The 23434-nt window shown below is 41.0% G+C and overlaps 1 protein-coding gene across 1 annotated transcript; it reads right to left on the bottom strand.

The window, feature by feature from the left end:
• Window positions 1–894: 894 nt before the first annotated feature.
• Window positions 895–21233, bottom strand: mapkap1 (MAPK associated protein 1). Its single transcript, XM_037692394.1, has 12 exons — window positions 21070–21233; window positions 15904–16380; window positions 12125–12214; window positions 10582–10730; window positions 10061–10233; window positions 9625–9801; window positions 7667–7776; window positions 6983–7090; window positions 4171–4311; window positions 2917–3054; window positions 2501–2598; window positions 895–1803 (listed from the first exon to the last, which is right to left on the bottom strand). Exons 2-12 carry the CDS (start codon window positions 16190–16192, stop codon window positions 1681–1683), a joined length of 1596 nt encoding a protein of 531 aa, XP_037548322.1. The 5' UTR covers window positions 16193–16380; window positions 21070–21233; the 3' UTR covers window positions 895–1680.
• Between the last annotated feature and the right edge of the window lie 2201 nt (window positions 21234–23434).

The following is a 23434-nucleotide window of genomic DNA, read 5'->3' as shown; positions in this document are numbered from 1 at the left end:
GCAGCATCATTTAATCTGATTGGTTTCAATTATCAGATCATTTAGTCTGGAGCAAATAGACTGAAGGCCTAAAGAAATCTTAGTCATTTGTTTTTGCAGATCACTTTGCATGGCTAAGACTTTTGTTTTTTTAAACATTTACCCTACAACTTTACATTTTGGCCCAAACTCACAACTCGGGTGGCTACAGGTGTCACAAAGACCACGGTGCTTCAGAGTCAGAGCAGTTTGGAGCGGAAACGTTGGGACTTCTCTGGACCTCTACCGTATGAACTTATTTTGAAATTACTCCACAAATATATTATAGTAAACTGAATATTAATGTTTCTAAAGGGACGGTGGTGCAGTTGGTTAGGTCCGTCGCCTCACATGGTCACAGGTTCAAAACCCAGCTGAGACACTTCTGTGTAGCCTGGATGGTCTCGCTGTACATGTGGGGTTCCTCTTCCAGTCCAAAAACACGTTTGTTAGATTATTTAGCAGCTTTAAACTGGAGTGACGCTCATCTGTCTCCACGTGTCCCTGGGATGGACTGGTGACGGGTCCGGTGTGCACCCCCACCTCGCCCAGTGGGGATGCACACCCGCTGGAGACAGGCCCCGACAGGAACGAGGAAACCGAGTGGATAAACAGATGAAGTGCCTCTTTTCTGATGAAGATTACCTCTTGATTGCACAACAATAAATAAATTATAGACATTTCACTTCTTGTTTACTTGTAGCTTGGCACAACAGTTTCCTGTCTGGATGTGTCCATTTATTATTCCCAGTTTAAACCTCCAATCATGCAGTTGTTCTAGATGTGACGGTCTGGATATATCAAATAAGAAAATGTGCATACTTGAGTTCCATACATAAAGTTACAGATGGTTAAAGCTTCATATTATCTTCTGTTAGATTTAATTAGATATTTCCCTCCTTCGTACAGAGCAGCCACTGGAAGAGACTGCTGGTTTATTTCTATACTGGGAGTCTGCAGATTTTGTTCACAACTGAACTTAAATTCTCCTAAAAATGTGGTTAATTGTTGCTGAAGTGAGGATTTGCCCTTTAATAGGATACATGAGTGTGAAAAGTATTTTGCGTGTCTGGTGTTGATGTGTTCGTCCTGATATTTGTAGCTGGATGTACTGAGTGAAGAAGAAATGAGCAGAGCAGTAATGTAGCTTCATTTCATTTCAGTTTCTGAATATAAAATGTCTATGTACAGTACATTAAAAACAAGACCATTCAGATCTGTTCAAGAAGAAAGCAGAAGCAGATTTCTAACAAGAAGCTTTGATTTGTTTGGTGGGCTAACACGGCCGGCTTCTTGAAGACGTACAAGCCCTTCCTGAAGGACAGCGCTTACGTACGGAGGCAGTGAACAAACACAAACGCCCGCCTGCGACATGACAGCCACACTGTCCATGATTCGTTTAAAGTGTTTCGAAGCTAAAAACAACAAAAAGGTCTTATTTATTCAAAGAATCTCTGTCTTTGTAGAGTTTCTGATGCGTCGACCCAGATGAGCTGAAACAGAAAGACCTGCTCTGCTCTCGTCTCATCCGTCACACGTCGCTCGGTCTCTGGTTGAAGGATCCGGGCGTTCCAGCCGGACGCTCTCTGCGTGCGACACTGAAAGGCCTCACGTGCATCTGTGCACAGACGGACCAGGCGGAGTGATGTCAGCAGACTCCGTCTACTGGCCGCTCTTCTTGTCTTTCTGGAAACTGAAGCTGGTCCTGCGGTTCAGTTTCTTTTGCTTTTGGGCGAAGTAGTCGGCTCGAGAGGTGCTGGCCCGGGACTCCAGGATGTAGTTCACCTACAGACGAACAAAGTAAAGACAGTGCCATGTGTTGTCATCGCTGTGTGTTTCTACACAATGTTGTTCTGCATTTAACGCATCACACCTGACATACACCCAGGTGGAGCAGCGGGCAGCTACGTAAGCACCTGGGGAGCAGTTAGGGATTAGGAGTCTTGCTCAAGGACACCACGACATGTGGGAATGATGGGGAGTTGAACCTGTGACTTTCTGGTCCCAAGTGAGCTGCCCTGCCACTGCACCACAGCCACCCTATGATGCATTCAAGGCCTGATGTGCAGGTTCATTGGAGGCTTTTTCTCTGTGGTCACTTTGAAGTGAGGTTCAGCAAAAGAACTGAACAATTAATATCTTACCTGTTGAAGATACGTAGCTCTGTTTGGAGAAACGGTTCAAGTTTGACAGGACTGACGAGCTAACAGCTAGTCTGAATGCAACCAACACTCATGTGCACTTCAGAGAACTTTATAGCACTTTTAATTCTCAGTAACTTATTTACACATCAGTGTGTGAGCTGCTGCTGTAGCATTCTGTTCAGCCCGGAGTCGGTTCCAGCAGTAGATCCAAATTATAATCCTGCTAAACTTGTGTGATGCTAACCGGCCAGTGGTGCGAAAAAATAAACACTAGCCTTTGAAAGAGGCACTTTCAAATCAAAGTTAGCCCTTTAGACTTGAGCTGGGATGAAACTCACCTTCAGAACTATTTCATTGACAGTAGCAGCATCAGACTCAAAGTAGAGGGGCTTGTAGTCGTGGTTGCTCAGATAGGTGAGCTTAAATATTGCATGGCCTGAAGGACAGAGAAACATGTTTAATGCTGAATAACATAAAAACATCAACACTTTTCGTTTGCACAGATTCTAATGTTGTATTGTGATGTAAAGGGTAAACATTAAAGGTAATAAATCCCATACAACTCAATAAAAAACACATTAGATTTTTATGGGATGAAAACATTTGCTAAGCTGCATATCACAAACATTCATTGCTTAGTCCTCATTCAGTGTCGAGTTGACTCGGTCTGTGTCTGAATGAGTGAAACCATCAGTTAAGGAGGACAGGATTTATTCTGCTGACAGTCTCGTGATGCAGGAAGCAGGTCACTTACTGGGACTTCTCTCCTCTACCAGGTCACAGGCGCAGAGGTGGTCTGAGTCGATGGAGATGGGCTTCTGTCGAATCCAGAACTTGGTGCTGGCCTTCTGACTGGTCACGGGATCGATTTCCACTTTCTCCCCTGAAACACCTGAAAAGAGCATCTGCTCTCTGAGACGATCACTCAGCATCATCACACGCTGGCTGCGTGTGAGCAGCCCACACTCACAACTATACTTACAAAGACAACAATATAACTGTGAAACAATATGTTGTTGCTTGTTGACAAACAAATCATAGCAGGTAAAAGTGGTACAGCATTTCAAGAAAACAAACTTTCCTGAGTTTTCTGGAGTAAATCCTGAAACTCCAGGAGATATTTCAGCCACGTGAAACACTCAGAATGAAGCGTCTTATGTGGCAGAGATGACAGGAAGTAAACTGTGTAGACTGAGTAACAATCATCCCTAATCATTATTTATATTGTGTAACATCAGGTAATAAAAAGCCACCATGGTCAATCAGTGAGGAAACCTATATGCACTAGAAGCAGAACATGGACTCAGTGATACTACAATACTAGCACTGATACAAATATTTTTCATCAGCAGGTCAGTCAAATTCCTGGAGTTTTCACAGATTTTTCAGAAATTTCCTCTTCTCCCTGTCTGGAAAATGTGAAAGTCGTTTTCCAGTTTTCCCCTGATTTCCAGAGTGGCTGGGAACTGTTCTGAAAGTATTCAGACCTTGTGTCACGACAAAGTGTTCCAGTTCTGTTCTGTCTGCACAAGGTCTGGTTTGTGGTGTGACAGAGGGGGACCTGAGCTGTGACCTCACAGAACGGAGACCTTCTGAGTAAAGACACAGAACAGACCTGGAGGAGGACAACCCAGAGCGTGAGCACGAACCAGACTGAAACAGTGGACTCCATCTGCTCAAAGCCTGGAACAACAGATACTTTCTGGATCTGGATAGGTTTACAGATAGAAACAATTCATGCTCTAAAAAAGGTATAAAGTGGGCCAGTTATCCCTTTTGGGAATTCCTACAAATGTTTTATTTGCTACAAATCTCCCAAGTTCCTAAAGTGGGGGCACAAACAACAAGGCGCTACATGAAATCTTTAAAAGAGCTTCTCGTTTTCCATAAGGTGCTCTGATGTAAGACAACGTGAATCTGACTCAAACCCCTGTAAATAATACATGATCAATAAGTGAAGGTGTTGCCCCCTTGATAAGACGACACCAGCCCTGGGGGCAGAACGTACCCAGCTGGACATCAGTGGTGAAGCGCAGCTTGTGGATCATGCTGATCTTGAAGGACTTGTAGTGGTGGCTGCTCAACATGTCCTGGACCGATGTGATGTCGATGGGAGGGTCCTCCTCTGAGCTCTCTTCTCCTCTGGAGCCTGAAGACAACAGAAAAACAAAGACATAAGGGATGTGATCCAAACTCAAGCATCAGACTGAAGTTCTGATCCAGAGGTTGTTACTAATCGATATCAGTAACGATGTCACTGAGTAAACTTTAGTTTCATGTTAGCTGTGGTGTGACAAGACCCTGACAATGAAAGTTAACTTGTCCATGCTAGAGGAAAGTTAAAAGAGAAGAAAGGTATTTCCAGCAAACGGCCACAAGAGACAGTGTTGACAGAGGCAGGGCCTAAATGTATCTCTGTGGATCATCACCCTAACTGTTCAGCAGGTTTTCCTTCAAAAGAACAAGAGTACAGCACATCGTTCACCTGTCGACAAACTCTTATCTATAGCCACGGTTGGACAAGCGAAGGCCTTGTATAACCTTGAACCTTGATTTGTGACCTTGAGCGTAGTGCTGGGTGATGGACAGATTATATAACATGCTGTCTAGTAGTGGTACAAAAGTGCATGAAGTTTCATTAAATTATCTTGAGCGGCTCAGAAGTTATGACCCCGACAAGCAAAGACCTCCCTTTAACTTTGACCTTGATTTAAGACCTTGACCTCATAACTGGAGTGATGAACAGTGTACGTGACACTCCGCCTGGTGATGATGCATATGTAAATGAAGATGTGTTAAATTAGCACTGCTAACCGAGTCACACTGTAGATGTTTTTATTTTTCACCTTTGGCGCCTTGTTTTGTACCATGTTAGTAGTATTTTTAAATATGCTTTTTAGTATTTTAGTAGTATTTTTACAGGGTTTTTTGGTATTTTTGTAGTAGTTTTTAATATGTTTTTAATATTTCAGTAGTATTTTTTGATGTTTTTTTGGTATTTTAGTAATATTTTTTCATGTTTTTAGTATGTTAGTAGTATTTTTAATGTTTTTTTTAGTATGTTAGTAGTATTTTTAAATATGCTTTTTAGTATTTTAGTAGTAATTTTTACAGTTTTTTTTGTATTTTTGGAGTAGTTTTTAATATGAGCATGCATCAGGATAGTTTTTAATATGTTTTTAATATTTCAGTAGTATTTTTTTTTTATGTTTTTTTGGTGTTTTAGCATTATTATTTTATGTTTTTAGTATGTTAGTAGTATTTTTAACGTTTTTTTTAGTATGTTAGTAGTATTTTTAAATATGCTTTTTAGTATTTTAGGAATGTTTTTTAATATGTTTTTAGTATGTTAGTAGTATTTTTTAATGTGCTGGTGAAGATTCTCAGTCATCCAGGACATGATGAATTCCAAAAGCGTTTAATAAAAAAACAACTGGACTTTATTTGTAACAGAAAACGTTTCGCTCCTCATCCGAGGAGCTTTCTCAATTCAAAGAGCAGAGAGTGAGAGATACAGGTTATAAGGCTGAGTGAGATAAGACACACACACATATGTAGAATGAAGCATTGTATGTAGCATTTCTACATATGTGTGTGTGTCTTATCTGAGGAGCTAAACGTCTTCTGTTACAAATAAAGTCCAGTTGTTTTTGTATTGAACGCTTACTGAAAATTTAATGTGTTTTTTAGTATGTTAGTAGTATTTTTATATGTTTTTAGTATGGTAGTAGTATTTTTAATATGTTTTTAGTATGGTAGTAGTATTTTTTAATATGTTTTTAGTATGGTAGTAGTATTTTTTATATGTTTTTAGTATGGTAGTAGTATTTTTATATGTTTTTAGTATGTTAGTAGTATTTTTAATATGTTTTTAGTATGTTAGTAGTATTTTTTTAATATGTTTTTAGTATGTTAGTAGTATTTTTTATATGTTTTAGTATGTTAGTAGTATTTTTTTATATGTTTTTAGTATGTTAGTAGTATTTTTTATATGTTTTTAGTATGTTAGTAGTATTTTAATATGTTTTTAGTATGTTAGTAGTATTTTTAATGTTTTTAGTATGTTGGTAGTATTTTAACATGTTTTTAGTATGTCAGTAGTATTTTTAATATGTTTTAGTATGTTAGTAGTATTTTAATATGTTTTTAGTATGTTAGTAGTATTTTTTTATGTTTTTAGTATGTTAATAGTATTTTTAATATGTTTTTAGTATGTTAGTAGTATGTTTTAATATGTTTTTAGTATGTTAATATTTTTTTTTAGTATGTTAGTAGTAATTTTTTTTATTTTTATTTTAGTAGTATTTTTTAATATGTTTTTTAGTATATTAGTATTTTTAATATTTTTTTAGTATGTTAGTAGTATTTTTGAATACGTTTTTCTTAGAATGTTAGTAGTATATGTTTTAGTATGTTTTTAGTATTTTTGCTGCATGATTTGATATTTCTTTTTGTTGTTGTTTTCTGTTTTTTTGGCGAGTCGAGATGGTTCTTCTCATCCTAAGCATTTCATTACATTGTTGACCTTGTGTTGATTTTGAACATGACAAATAAATCTAGCCTGACCTTATCTTGAGTGGATCAGACGTTATACAATAGATGGGAGAAGAGAACGTTTACAGACGTACATACTTTTCACCATAATATGTCCGCCTTTAGACAGACGTATAAAAAGTGCAGTACTTTAAATTTGAGGCTTTCAGTATCACCCCCCCCCCCCCCCCCACTTTTTTCAAGTTGTTATTGCTTCACAGCACCGTCACTGACCAGAGGAGCTGAGACCAATTGTTGAGAGCCCCCCAGGTGTAAAGACTACTCACTGTTTTCTCTGACCAAACAAAACTCCATGGTGTTCTGGTTTTCTAGCGTCGCGTCCAGGTCAACTGCCACATTCGGCTGCATCTGCTTCTCCAGCCGATACATGGGCCCTGTTGGAGAACGATAAGGTTCCACTTCTTACACACAGACACAGCTGTAGGTTAGAGAAGTGGTCTTCAGACACCTGAGGAGGAGGTTTGGGCTCAGAGCTTTAAAACATGCTGCAAGAAGATCGTAATTTGTTAGTGGGTTTACAATATTTCCCTCTTTTTTTAAAAGAACCACCAATTGACAATGCCTTCATACAACACTGATCTATTGTGTTTCTCCTGCAGGAGCACCTTTCTGTGAATGCACTCTGACGAAACGACGACACAAACGAGCAAAACTTCAAAAGAAAATAGACGAACAACGTTCTGTATGAGGAGTTATTTACATGTTAATTAGGTCATAAATCAACGCACAGCTGGTGTTAAACAACGTCCTTTATAAGACACCGGAGAAGCTTCCAATTATGTAGCAACACTGCAGTCTTATCGAACATATGCTGAACCAAGAAAACCACCAGGAAGATAAATCTGATGGGCTTTTTGGTTCAAGAAGTTGACCGAAGAAAAGAGTGCAGGAAAAAGATCGAGCACTTGATCTTTTGAAGCTCTGTTAGGAAATGATCAAAGTGATGATACCTGAGCCTTTCTGAGAAGCTTTCCTCTTCATTAGTGCCTTCTGAAGAATTTCCTTCATAGTTACCTTCAGACTGTCCACGGAGATTAGAGAGAATCCATGAGCAGAATTTCTAAAAGGAAAAAAAACGAAAAAGGTTACGGACAGGGACCGTTCTGAAGAAATATTAATGTGGGCTCTAATTCAAAATACTAATCTGACATTAAGTTCATTCCTGTTGTTGTGTTTGCACACATTCCCAGGCTGCCAGTCATGAGACGTGGCAGCGTGGACGAATGCAGACCAAGTCCTTATAAACTGAAGAATCCCAGACTGGGATGAAGCTACATCCTTCAATTTTTTATAAGGTGTTCCAATAAACAGCTCAAATATGCACCATCCTTTCTTAAATGCAGTAAAACATCAGATAAAAGATGATTCATGAGTAAAGTATTAGTGATATTAAAAAGATTTGTTTAATTACATGTAGATATCTGCCATGTATCGGCATTCATATTTCAATGACTTCAATAAAAGTAATAAAACACTAAATATAAGTTAATACAACTAAAAGATAATACAGTCCTTTAATTCCAACAACACTTGTAGCTGCAAAACATGATTAGTAATTTTCTGTAGCCACTGTAAAACTTATCACTTTGCTGTTATTGTTATTAGGAGTAACCTCCTGGAGAGGAGGGTCCGTCCGATAGTCGAACCTCGGATTCAGGAGGAGCAGTGCGGTTTTCGTCCTGGTCGTGGAACACTGGACCAGCTCTACACTCTCAGCAGGATCCTGGAGGGTGCGTGGGAGTTTGCTCAACCAGTCTACATGTGCTTTGTGGACTTGGAGAAGGTATTTGACCGCGTCCCTCAGGGAACCCTGTGGGGGGTACTCTGAGAGTATGGGGTACCGGGCCCTTTGATATGGGCTGTTAGGTCCCTGTATGACCGGTGTCAGAGCTTGGTCCACATTGCCGCAGTAAGTCGGGCTCGTTCCCAGTGAGAATTGGACTCCGCCAAGGTTGCCCTTTGTCACCGATTCTGTTCATAACGTTTATGGACAGAATTTCTAGGCGCAGCCGAGGTGTTGAGGGGATCCGTTTTGGTGGCCTTAGGATTGCGTCTCTGCTTTTTGCAGATGATGTGGTCCTATTGGCTTCATCAGATCGTGATCTACAGCTTTTGCTGGAGCGGTTCGCAGCCGAGTGCGACACGGCTGAGGATGAGGATCAGTTCCTCCAAATCCGAGGCCATGGTCTTGAGCCGGAAAAGGGTAGAGTGCCCTCTCCAAGTCGGGGAGGAGGTCCTGCCCCAAGTGGAGGAGTTCAAGTATCTTGGGGTCTTGTTCACGAATGAGGGAAAAATGGAGCGTGAGATCGATAGGCGGATAGGTGCAGCGTCTGCAGTGAAGCGGGTGTTGTACCGGTCTGTCGTGGTGAAGAGAGAGCTGAGTCAAAAGGCGAACCTCTCCATTTCCCAAATGATCTACGTTCCCACCCTCATCTATGGTCACGAGCTTTGGGCTGTGACCGAAAGAACGAGATCTCGGATACAAGCGGCCGAAATGAGTTTTCTCCGCAGGGTGTCTGGGCTCTCCCTTAGAGACAGGGTGAGAAGCTCGATCATCCAGGAGGGGCTCAGAGTAGAGCCGCTGCTTCTCCACATCGAGAGGAGCCAGTTGAGGTGGTTCTGGTTAGGATGCCTCCTGGACGCCTCCCTGGTGAGGTGTTCCAGACACGTCCCACCAGGAGGAGACCCAGAGGAAGACCCAGGACACGCTGGAGGGACTATGTTTCTCAGCTGACCTGGGAACGCCTCGGGATTCCCCCGTAGGAACTGGCCCAAGTGGCTGGGGAGAGGGAAGTCTGATCCGGTACTGATGTTGGTTAATGGAAAAATAAGTTTTAATATATTGGTACATCGGATATACCCGATAAGCGGAAGAAAATGGCTGTTAATGTTATTTATTTTAACTTACATTCTGACAAACAGCGACTGTCTAGAAGTGAGGCCTGGTGACGAATATTTCTCCACCAATGCCAAAGTGCTGAAGCCAAACTTGTGGATTGGCTCGTTTGAGTCCAGCGGTGGGAAGTCGGTGTCCACCTCACCATCGTCCTCAGCGATGTGCAGGCAGTAGGCGTCCACGTTCTCACTGTGGACAGGAGCAGAGGGACACAAAACAACAGGGTTACACAAGTTTTACAGAACGGTGAAAGCCCTAAAAAACACCCGAGCACATCAGGAGGGTTGAACACGGCGTCGCTGATCAGCTGAGGGACCGCGGAGTTTGTGGATAAAAAGGTGCGTTTTAAATCCCTTACACACTGACGCTATGACCACTACCACTGTCAGTTTAGAGATGTACCAACAGTGGGAAGTGCGTCAGTAGAGAGGACTGTGTTTGTGCTCACTTGAGTTTGGGTTCTCGTCCCTCGCTTGTGTACTGCCAACAAATAAGCCCAATCAGGTCGTGAACACGGGCGTTTGCGATGGTGACTACTGTCATCGGATGCACTTTCTCCTGAGTCATCTGCATAGAGAGGTACACGTCTATCTTCTTTGTAGCCGTTGTGCCAATGTGACCCTAAAAGGCAACGGAGAAAGTTAGTACTTCCAGCTAAATAAAGAGCAAAACGTTAAAATTTTTCATTTTCAGGTTCCCATTTAGCGCAACACAAACAGCTCCGTCTGCCTGCAACACACATTCATTTATTATCGTGGTTCAGGGGGGCTAATCTTTTGAGCAAACGGCACCTTACCAACAGAAGAGTGGAGACAGAGCACTGAGAATAAATTCTTAATGGGCACAAAACGTATAATAACACAAAAACGGCCCTGAAAGTAGCTCACTGACAGAAAGCAGCCAGTTTGAGTTGAGACGAAACTAAAACAAGTCGGTCGATTCTCTCCTCACGTCAGAGGGACAACTCACCTTGCCATCAAATTTGGAGTATTCGTTAAAAGGGTTGTTGAGCTGCTGAGGACACTGTTCCAGGCGCAGCGACAAAGTCGATTTAGCCCCTGCTGTCCGCGGCCTGTCCTTAAAGTCCCGCTTTTCAAACAGACAGCCCAGATCCTCCACTGGACAGAACACGAAAACACAGCATACAGAAGAGAACGAAAACATGTCTACTTTAAGTACAATGATGTGTTTATTATATAAAGCTTAAGAAAATAGTAGTATTATTTAAAACTTCTGAATATTTAAAACATAAAACACAAGATGGTTAACTTGGTCTTTGCTGTAGAACTGTCACAGCTCTACTAACTGGATTATTTAGGATAAAATTACAGAACAAAAACTTGTCTTACTGAAAGTAATAAACTGTATAAAATATGTTTTACCACTTAATGTCAGCCATATTGTCTTATTGTTCTTTCTGAAGGATGTGTCGGAGACAAATTAAATCTAGCAACATTATCATATTTACTGGATAACTTTTAATTTGATTTTTCTGAATTATTTCAAGCTAACAGTTATATTCAGGGATGCACGATATTGGATTTTTGGCTGATATATGTTAAAATGTATTTGTCCGATAACCGATACCAATACCGATATATATATATATATATATATATATATATATATATTTTTTTTTTTTTTTATTTTTTTTTTTTTTCCCTAAACCTACTTACAGAGACTACATAACTTTCTCTGCTGTGGAATTAAAATGCTACATTATTCTGCACGGTCTTTGTCAGTTTGGTCTGCTACCAAATGCAGATGCCAAAAAGGGGCTGAAAATGATGCAACACTTCAACTTGGACTATGTTTAATGTCAAATTTATTTATGACATTTACTCTGTAACACTTCTTAAGACGGGTAATTGGGTTCGAAGTGTTGAAGGACTTCGGTTTTGCTCCTCCTTGCATCACTGACGCTGAGCAGTCATTACAAATAGCAGTTCTATGTTTCCAACAATTTTTAAAAACGTCCACACCGCCGACATTTTCACTTCTTCCTCTCCTGCCGTGATCAGATCAGGTGGCGTGCATGATGTCATAACGTTGTGCTGGCGCTGCAGGCATCCTTGGCACTGGGTTGTCATACAGAAACAGTGTAATATCTATATATATATATATATATATATATAGATATATATTTAAAGCAGTGTCTTTATATTGGCGAGTTATTTTGATGGAATAGCCGATGTCCGATATTTAACTTTATTGCCAGTATCGTCCGATATCTACAACATGCCGATAATATCGTGCATCCCTATATTTCTAAACTACAGGGTGGCTCAAGGTTATTTTAATTTTTTAACCTCTGTTTAACCAGACAGGAACAGATTTAGAACAGTTTCTTATTCAATAAATATAAAACTAAAACACGTCTTTCTCCAGACTCTGTAACACATTCTCATGAGTTTTTAATTTTGTTTTTTAAATCACACACCGAGTGAAATATTCTGCAACATTATTCCAGTTTGACTAAATGTGTAGACTTGTGAAAACATTTGGCCCATACCAGACTGGGAGGATGACCGCTCCTTCCACTGAACATTTTTACATTTTATTTGGTTTTGTCGCTCTTTCCTGAGTCTTTCCAGTCTTTGGGCTGGAACAAGAAAAATAAAATAAAAAAACAGATATTTTATATTTTGTTATATGCAAACAGCTCAGAGTTGCAGAAAAATAATCAATGAGATGTAAAATTCATTTTCTGTATTCATAGTCAACTTCAAAAATAAATCAAAATAGAGTAAAACTTGATTTATATTTCCTCCATGACCCCCAATTTTTTTTGCTACAGCACAATTTTATATGTTACCATTATAAGTAGAAAGTAAACATGAATTCAAAAATAAACAAAATATAACATTTGTGGAAACTCCTGGTTCAGTTGAGCTTAAACGAGACTGGGTGGTAAAGTTTGATATAAAGTAAGCGATGCATACAAACATTGTTTAAAGGTGGCAGCATCTTCATTTCATTTTATAACCTGAAACAAAACACTTTACTGTAAAGTTATTTGTTTAACCCACACGTCTTACCAGCAGCCCCGGGTTTCTCACGGCTGTCATGTCGGGGTCCTGATGACACAGCCACCACAGGTCAGAATCCAAACTCAAGTCTGAAAGTCTCAGAGGATTGCAGTTGTCTACCCAAACCCCAGAACCTCCAGCATCACGCCACCAAATGCTTAACAAATATCCAGAGAGCCAAAAGGAAACATATTGTCTACCTTTGGACTCCCTCATAATAAAACCACGATCACCTTAAAAGCCTGAAAGTAGTATAAGCTGATTCGTGATCTGTTTATTTGATTTTAACTCCGTGTTTATTCCCTTTAACCACAAATCAAACCAGAGATGCACCGATCTGTCAGTAGGTGAGACAACCGGCCAGTCGCAGTCACAACGTATCAATGTCATATTTACCTGCATGAACGAGAGGTAATTCACTTCATGCACATGATTACAGGAAAATATACATTATCATCGCTTTGAAAGGCTTTTCAAAGCGATGACAGTCTGAGTTTAAAAATAAATCCCTCAAAGTTCAAAACACTTGTAAGGCTAAAACTAGTTGAGAAAAAACTACTGGAGCAAGTCGTGGTGTTGAAGATCAATTTGAACACTGCTATCGGTGCATCTCTACATCGTCATAAACACCCACCTCCCCACTTAAATAATTCACTCCTCTGATGATACACAATGATTTGATGTTGATTCAAAATACTGACAGAATTTAAGGGATTTAGCATCATGGGGAGATCAAGTATTTTGATGAGGAATACAAATAAATTATGGATAAATGCATTCTGCCTTATGTAGAATAATCCTCAAACAGTAGATATTTTTAACCCAAAGTTACGGGATTGGCTGTAAATCACACAAAATAATTTGTGAACTGAAGAAAAATTTGTTTTTTTTGATTTTGTGGATTAAGACAAAGCAAATAAATATACAGAAACTTGCTCTTTATTCTACTAAATAAAACGTCAGACATCATGTTTATCAGTAATATTAACCCTCAGGTCTCATGGGAAAACAAAACAATAAGCCATGCACTTATCTGTGTTTTTATTTATTTATTTATTTGGTGCTGCCAATTATAACTTTATTTTTCGGACAAAGTCAAATAGTCTTTCTAGTTTTTTTTTTATATTTTGACAGAATTTTTTCCAGTTCTCCTGCAACCTCACAGTAACGTTACTGCTCTAGTGTTCCTTAGGGGGAAATCATCCATCCATCATCTTTATCCACTTCTTTCATTTTGGGACGCGGAGGACACTGGTGCTCATGTCCAGCAGTCACTGTGTGAGAGGCAGGGGACACCCTGGACAGGTCTCCTGTCCATCACAGAGACACAAAGAGACAAACAACCATTCACTCTCACTCACACCTAGAGACAATTTAGAGTCACCAATCAGCCTAACATGCATGTTTTTGGTCTGTGGGAGGAAACTGGAGTACCTGGAGAAAACCCACGCATGCACAGAGAGAACATGCAAACTGCACCCAGGTAGGTCCCCGGCCAGGATTCGATCCGACAACCTTCTCATTGAGAGGCAACAGCTCCATCAATTGAGCCACGATGCCTCCAGGGGAAACTCTACCATAGGGAAATCCCATTATAAATGCATTTTCTAATCAAATAATTATTATATCATAAAATAATGCATTCCGCACAGTAAAGTTTTATTTTACCTCCATTTCTATACTTTTGCTGTTTATATTAACCCACTCTGTGGTACTTTGCTTATTGAAAACCTCTGTAAAAGTTTACCCCAGAAAGATGTACGTCTTTTCAAGGCTGGACGTTGATGTCCAGTTCCTCTACTCATCCAGCTAAATTGTTTCAGTTTGGATTTAAAGTGTGAAAACATGCTTGAATGTTGAACAAGTGAACATTTAGTAGAAAAATGATGTTCAGCATGCATGCGGGCTGAAGAACCAGTCACTCCACAGCTCAGAGCGGATTACTTCACTAAAATGGGGACGTCAACAGAGGATGCACTGGTCTGCAGAGGCTCGAGAATATATCCCAGTCAGTAAAAGCAGACAGAACAGAATCTGGCATTGTGCCCGAGTAGGGTTGTAGGGGGGCAGAACCTCCATGCCAGCTGCCCCATCTGGAGGGTTCGACAGGCAGGAGGGTCTTCATAAAACTTCAACTGGAATGTGAAAAATATTTTCAAAAACAAAAATTCATTTTGGGCATAAGGGAATTAAAATTTTTTTTTCAGTATTAAAAAAAGGGAGTTTTTTTAAACTAAAGACCCTGAAAGAATTAAAATAAATTTGATATTTCATTTCAGGCTGAGGTTTTATGCAGTTTTATATGGTGGTTAATTTTTCCCCTAAGGAACACAAATTGTCAAAAAGTTAAAGGACTTCTGAGGGTTAACTTTACGTTACAACAAGAGCTGTGCTTCTGAGTTTGGACAAAAAAAAGTTTGACAAGTCCAGAGGGAAACGCTTGTCAGACTCCACAGCTGAAAAACAACTTCAATGTCAAACTGAAACTTTTAATAATCTGATTAAAAATGTTGAAGCAGCAAGCGACCTTTGTACACTGTGACAAACGGTTGGGGTTATATTTCTATTATTATAAGATATTATTATTATTTACTTCCTGATTTTTGACCCAGCTAAACATTTTTGAGATGCTAACAAGTTGAGCACAAAATGTAAATAGTTAGGTTGATTCGCAGTAACAATGTTTCTTGGCAGTAAATTCTGCACATTTCCCCTTTAATCGTGCCACATTTGGTTGAAAACTGCTTTATGGGTCCAAATCTATTTTAGAAACATTCCCTGGTCTGATACGTCCACTCTAGAGGTGGTCGTGGTGAAAATAAAACTAGATTTGCAGTTTCTGAAATAGTCAGAGCAGCCCGTCTGCCATGCTCAAAGGCACTTAAATCTCCTTTCTTCCCTATTTTGAACTTCAGCAAGTCGTCTTCGCCACGTCTTGAATCTTGACGCTCAAAGGCACAGATTTGCTGCCATGTGTCAAAGTTGTAACCTTACATGTGATCAGCTCCACAGAAATCAATGAAAGTCACAGTCGTCAACAACCTAACCCCAAGCTTCTTCTCACTGCAGCTGCAACTTTCAACGAGTTGTATTTGAGTCTTTACAAACAAAATAAAAAACGCTGGTCCAGATTAGACACACAACCCACTTGATCTACAGAGGAACAGGCTTTCTGGCTGTCTTTGCCTTACTGACCAGTACAAGACGTGCGTGACGAAAAGCCTGCCCTAAAAAAACACCCAGAGGCGGAAAAAGAGCTCACCTGTGTTGGAGCGCCGACGGATGCCAAAGTCCCAGCTAGAGGTGATGTCCATAGACTGAGAGAGGTCACAGGGATGACTGTCCACCACGTTACCACCGTCTTCTATAACACAGCTCGACCCGGATGATTCACAGCTGCTGCTGCTGCCAGGCACCAGAGAAGGCTGGCTCTTCTCCAGGTCCACATCCTGGTCTATTAATACCATCTCGCACATCCCTGTATCATCACTGGTCACGTGAGACTGTCTGATGTGAGCCAGAATAATGGCTGGATTGTCTAGGAAAGCCATTTCCTCTGCGTCGCAAAGTGCAGCTTCAGAGGTTTTTGCGTTTGTTTACTTTGTAGCCTGTTTTTGAAAAGATCCCCTTCTTTTAGCTTCTGCTGAGCTGTGTTAATGCAGTGACTGATGACAAGTGGAGGGGCATCTTCTTTTCTTTCTCGACTATTCCCTCGGCTCCATCGTAGTAGTGTCAGCACCTGATAAGGAGTAGGAAGACTGTTAATACATAAACTAGGAGAGTTAAATTAATTAACACGAGAACCATTATTGTCTTTGTTCATAATTTACATTTCTGGTCTTCACATGAAAGGTCCAAGCTTATAAACCTTCCTGAAAGTTCAAAAAAGGAAGTGCTTGTCTTACTTTAAAGTTACTTTTGGAATCTAGAACTAAATCATGTAAAATTGTGATTTTTTTGTTGTTGTTGTTGTTGAACTATGACAAAATGAACTACCCAAATATCCATACTCTGACTGTAATTTTGTTTTTCAATTCAATTTTCAAGTTTTTTTATCAATATATTTTCCATGTATTGCTTAAGATGTAGCATAATGTGTCCCAAACATTTTGTATTAACCTTTTTTTCTTCCCTTGTCCTGTCCGGCATTGTGACACTTAGAATTATTGTCTGAGTGTCAAAGTGATGCCCAACAGATTTACTTTCACAAGCAGAGTATTATGGCTGGCCTTAATGCTCCACTTGATATATAAATTAAATTTTATTAGAATTTGTTTTGGGCTTGTTTCAGATGTAATGGACATGGGGATGAAAAACAAAGAAGAAAAGTGAGAGAAGAGTTAAACAGTAAAGAAGGAGAAAGGAATAGAGGAGAGAGAGAGAGGGATGAAGAGAACACAAATCAACATCATTGAAGTCTGACTGTAGACCTGTGGGAAGAAAAAAAACAAGACAAAACTGAGAAACCACAAGAACAAACAACTTATATAATGATACTTATATCATTAGAAAGTATTTTATACAGTATATGGTAATACAAGATATATTTAGTGGCCACCACAACCCAACTGAGTGTGAATCTGATAAACACATGAATCTAAACACCTGTGTGAGCGTTTGTCACTATAAGGTTTCTCCATAAAAATGTTTAAAAGTGGATGTGGGGACCCACAGACCCGTCCCCACAGGACACGAAGGTAACACAGAGAAGACCGGAACCACAGACACACAGCAGCCTCCAAGACCGGAAATCTGGGAGTCCCCCAACAGGGACACCCGCACCCCCCAGAGAGAGAAGCAAAGGGAAGCCCTGAGCGATCCCCAGCAACCACAAGGCAGAAACCCCAGGAGGCTGCAGCGACGAGTCCACACGCCCCGCCGGCAACCCGCCCCTGCAGAGTAGATCTGGTCATGGACACCAAGCCCCAAGTTCCGAGGTCATACCACCCCCCAACAGAGGCCCGACAGAGTCAGGGCACCCAGGCCCAGGCAGGCAGCCACCAGGGCGGGCCCGCACACACCCCACCACCCAGCCCCAGCTGCTGAGAGCCGCCAATGCACTGGTGGCAGGGGGGCCCACCACCAGAGGGGAGTACAACACACCAAATGGGGGGCCAAAACTGATCCAAGAGAGGGGACCAACTAAAACCCAACCTGAGACAAACAGGCACACAGAGACAGCCCGACGGAGACTCTGTCAGACTGTCCATGCACTCCACCCACCCAACAGTGACCGCAAGCTGGCCCCAGGCCAGAGCCAGATCAGCAGGGAGCAGCAGCTGAGGAAGGCCGGCCCAGCGCACCAATGATCAGGCATCCCTACAGCTCCACACCACAGGCACAGAGAAGCCCCGGCATGCCACCCATGCACCCCCCCACACACACAGTACCCCCCACCGCAAATGTCCCATCAGGCTGACCAGCCAGCACCCCGTCAAAGTGAAGCCACGCCCCCGACCACTGCCATGCACCACCAATGACCACACACGCAAAACCACGGCCGACCCCCCGCCAGAACCCTGCAGCAACCCCAGCCAAAGGGCCGGCCACCTCAACCAAGAATCCCGATCAAAGGATCCAAACAATCCAGGGAGAACTGGAGCACTGGCCCCACCCACAATCGCCCCCCAAGTCCCAACACCCACCCACAGCCCAGACTCCAAACAGACAGCCTACCCTCCCTCCCTGCCCCCAACCCCAAATGTCAAACGGAGAATGAGGGTTTAAGGAAAACTGGAAGACCAAACTCCTCCCTCCTCCCACTCAAATAAGATGTTGATGCATGTTGTTATATAGTGCGTTTAAAATGGGGGGGATGAGGCGGCTACCGGCACAGACCCACCCCCTCCCCAGAGAGCAGGCAGTGCCCGTTCACCTCCCCAACCCTTGCCCAGAACCCTAAATGTCTACATGCTACATATGAGAGTGGGCACAGGTCCCAGAGGTGAGAATTATTACACATCCCACCCCCTATATGCCACCATGTGTCCACTCCAGACCCTATATATGCATGTGTCGTGAGAATGTTATATGCGAGTGTCTAGGTTGTTTAATAAAAATGGGGCCCAGGTCTCCACGAACCACGGAGATGGAGGATCCTCCCCGCAGCTCAGTAGTGCACCTGAACCCCAAGGCCCTGCTTGAGTGGTGGTGTGATGGAGTGGATGGAGGAAGACGTCGGGATGGGGAGGAACAACTGAGGTGGCAATGCCCTCCCAGGGGGCCAGCTCCCCCACTGATCCCAATAGGCACCACCATTCTCCGAGTTTCACCAGAGGAGGGAGGCTCCAGTGCATCCATCTAGGAGCAGGAGGCAGCCGCACCACCAGGGACCCAAGCCACGGACTGGCACATAGCCCCGAGGACCGACCAGAACCCGGGCCATCCAGTACCTGGCCATGCCTGTACGCCCAGAATCTATTAGGCCAAACCAAGAGCAGCTGCTACAGCTGTGTGTTGCTCACAATTTAGGTTTAGTTTTTGTTTTTTCGTGAGAATGCTTTTCTATTTTTTTAAGTGTACAATATATTCTAAGAGCTGCTAAAATATGTTTATTGAGGTTAAACAAATATAGTTTGTTAATTGAAAAATGCATATTGATGACTAGAAATAAAAATAACCACATCTCAGCCAATTTAAGCTGCTCTGATCAGTCATAGAAAGCATATACTAGTGAACATCTGTGTTCAATAAAATGTACGTGACACCATGGGAAACCAGAACTTGTTTATTTCTACTAAAATCTACCTCATAATTTAGAAGCTCTGACTGAGCTTCATTAGAGCTACACTGTGCAGTTTGATTATTGTAAGTTAAAATGAGTCAGGGTTTGAACTTCTCTTAAGTTCTGTTTTTTTTATTTATCAAACTCTTATGCATTTACAATAAAGAATCTTTACTGTCCTTGTAGTTTATGCTTGGCAGGCTGCAAAAAAACAGTAGTGAGGTTAACTGGACATCATTAACTTCACACAGACTCTCTCACTGGAACATTTTCATCTTTAAATCACTTCTTGGTCTGCTGCCTTCACACATCTCCTCCTTCATGTCTCTGCGTGAGTGCAGTTGCAGCGTGCGCTCTCAGGACATCATTACCTGCAGTGTTCCCTCAGTGCAGACTGAACTTGGTAAAAGGGCCTTCTCCTACTCTGCTCCTGTTTCCTGGAATATCTTGCAAAAAGATCTGAAGCTCTCGACCTTGACCTCTCTAAGTGGCTTTAAACATCTGTTAAGTTCACAGCAAAAACCAATGCAGACATGTTCCTGTTTTTAGTTTTATACATCGCCTTACATTGTAGCTGTTTGTTTCTTTTATTTTTTTTTAACTCATTTTCTTTCATTTATTTTTTTCCCAGTTCATATGCTTTCTTTTATGATTGTCTATTGTTGTCATCATTCTTTGTTAAAATCAGGTCTCTCTTGTAAAGGAGTCCTCGAGGCTCAATGAGACCAACCTGTATAAATAAAGGTTGAATGAAAAAAGTAAATCAAAGCTGAGAAGGATTGACAGCATAAAATACACAGGTTTTCATTTCTCCAAGAAGTTAAAGATAAAATTACTAAGTATTTAAGCCTATTTGCAATACTAAACTACTAATATAGTAATTAATTCTACATATATTTTTTTAAATATTTCTTTTGTCTTTTTTTAGCAGCTTTTATTGACTATGATTTAAAACGTCTTGCTATTCAGGAAAATGTTTACAAGAAAAAACAAGCCTTTCTTACTTAATGGCGTATTTAGACAAGTTTCAATGCAGCATACTTGGAAAAAACATTAATTTTGTCTTTGCAGAGTTGTTAATGTGTAATAAGACATAAAAGGACAAAACTATTTTAGCAGCTAAACTTTACATGTCGTGTATTTACACTGAACAAAGCGACTGTTGACCACTTCAACACACAAATAAGAGTCACGTGGCTAAAACAAACACGTCCCAAGTTACATTTATAGTGTGAGAAAACGTTTTCTCCTCAGAAACATGGTGGATCCATGTACCATAACAACAACAAACAGAAAACAATACCTTCAAGTCCCATGCTAACTTCAGCTGATGACGAGCTTCAGTGACTAGAAGGTTGTTATTCCTCCGAACAAACTTTCTGTACAAATACTTTCATCTTTCATTTACTTTCTATACGTGTTCATTGTACAAACTGCACGATAAACAACGTTGGCGTTAGCCTCCCAGCTAACCCCAAGTTGCAATATGGTCAGCATTAAACTCCAAAGTAGCATCGACTGCCTGTGACAGCTAAAAGGCAACATTAGTCACAGTTACATTCCTGTTTTACACATATGTCCGCTCAGATAAGTAGACTACAAAGAGCATTAGCGGTTTGTTTTTGTTTGCTAGTTCCTAAGACTGAAGCTAACCTGAAGGCTGGCTGAGCTTTAGCCGCTTTTCATAACCTCAAAAGTACTTACGACAAGGTCCCTCCTCTAACACGACATCCGGTGACACAGAGAAATGTCCACAGCACCGCATCTGACCCATAGAAACTACCAATAAACCCGACAGGTCGTTGTAATGATAAAAATAGTACAAGATCTTTACATTACAAACCGATTTTGTCTGATGTGTTCATCCTACCGGCGGTGAATCATTTCCACTTCCGGGTTAATTTCTTCAGAATAAAAAAAACCGTAGATTTAATGTACTTATAAGAGGATTAAATGTAGAGCGTATGCAAATTACTTTATGAAATCGCCATTAAACTAATTAACCAACAAAGCTGTTGTTACTGGAAATATTTTAAGCCAAAGTAAATTTTCGTTATCGTCCAAATACTTTTATTTTGTAATTTGAGGTACAAACTATTACCTTTTTACAGATTAGCGCATGCTCAAAGCTAGATTTTATTTATTTATTTATGTGCTCAAAGTCAGTATTTTTTTTCAGGATTAACCTGTCTAAATAAAGGTTGAATGAATTTTGCGCTGCTTTGTGGTCACAATGTTTTTCAAAGTGGGGGCCGCGGCCCCCTGGGAGGCCGCCGGGGGTGGTAGGGGGGTCCCTGAAAGCTGTAAGAAAGAAGATAAATAAATAAATAAATAAATAGTAGTAATAATGCCCATTAGGGCAATCTGTATCTGTCATTTCCAGATAAACATGTTTGAGAGAGAGGTTAGATTTATTTTGCTTTGTTCTTCTGGTCAACAGTTTGTTGAAAAGTTGTTTTTTTCAGTGGGAATGTAATAAAACATGTTAGTTAATAACATTTTTATGCTCAGCATCTGTAATAATTAATTGAATCTAGTGAAAAAAACGTTAAAACATTCTAAAAGTTGATGTTTCTTTACATATTTTGTAGAATTGTTTGTGGGTTTGCAAAGGGGGCCTCGGCTCGGCCAGAAGCTAATTAAGTGTGTGTGTGTGTGTGTGTGTGTGTGGGGGGGTAAGGGGGGGGGCATGGAAAAGTTTGGGAAACCCTGGTCTAGTGAACATCACGTCTCTTTACGGTTAGTTGTGCTCTGCAGTCATTCAACACCCGGAAATATTACACGTGGCTACCACAGCGTAAATACCAATAAAAATAATTTAAAAGTATATTTGTAAATAACAGTCACTAAAAAAAAATCTATTGTAAAGGAGCAAAACGATACGGATTAACTCTAACCACAAAAAGATAGGAAACTATTTTGCATGTGCAGTAGCAACTGTAAAGTGGTCGATGTCGTTATGAAACCTTAGGTGAAACCTAAGAGAAAGCAGAAAATATCATAGGTTTACTGCTCAGCAAAACAAAACAAAAAAATGTAGTAGAAGTAAAAGATAAATACCGGTAGATAATAAAATATTGCATACTGCATACTTTGTGTTATTATAGTTGATCATTTATTAAAACATTCAGCTCATTTAGGAGAAAGAAGCATCTTCCTTTATTGGACTTGAAGCCAGAGTGTCTCTGAAACACGCCCAGGAGTTAATTACATTATCTTCAGCAGAAACAGCGGTTGAGGTTTGGCTTACCGCAACTGAACAGGTTGCAGGAAGTGCATATGTGGAATTTCTCTCCAGGCTCATGGTCAAAGCAGCCCGTCAAGTGTGTACAAACTTTGCCCAATCTCTGTTTATTTAAAAAGGAAACTCCTTCTTTGCAGCTCATCAGCTGGCCTATACACCAGCTAAAACACGGATCCATCATCCAGTCACTGCAGCTGTTATGACATAACAGAATGAGGTTTTACACAGAACAGTTGCTGGAAAAATTATTGAAGGTCAGAGGTCATAAAAGAAGGGGTTCCTTAACACTAGTCACTAACTTTAATCCATTCATTTATCATTCCATCCGTCCCTGGGAGAGTGGTGGCGCAGAGGTAAGAGAAGGTGGGCCTGTGATCAGAAGGTCATCGAGTCAACTTCCCAGACCGACAACATCGAAATGTGGGTGGGAAAGGTGAAACACCTGCCTCCACTCTCATTTGCCCGACTCTGGGCCCTTGAGCAAGGCCCTTAATCACCACCATCTGCTTCCCTGAGCACTCTAGTTAGCAGCTCTGTGCTCCACACAGAGGGCTGTGGTAGCTCAGTGGCCTGTGGTTGTGTCAGGAAGGGCATCCGGTGTAAAAACAGACAGGAAAATTGTCATGAAGCCAAGCGACCCCTGAAGAAGGGGCAGCCGAAAGAAGAAAAATTAAAAAAATAAAATAAAATTAGGTTTCGCCAAGTTTAAATTCGCTAACAAAATTCACAAGCTTGTTTCAGTCTGTTGTGGGCGTGTCTCGAAGAGTTTGTTAGACACGCTATTGGCTTACTACGTGTACGCGTGATGTGATTGGTCGACGCAGC

The sequence above is a fragment of the Nematolebias whitei genome, chromosome 18, assembly GCF_014905685.2.
Source record: "Nematolebias whitei isolate Nwh7 chromosome 18, NemWhi1, whole genome shotgun sequence".
NCBI lineage: Eukaryota > Metazoa > Chordata > Actinopteri > Cyprinodontiformes > Rivulidae > Nematolebias > Nematolebias whitei.
Note: the sequence above shows the minus strand (reverse complement) of the source record. Positions and strands in the feature narration are given on the sequence as shown.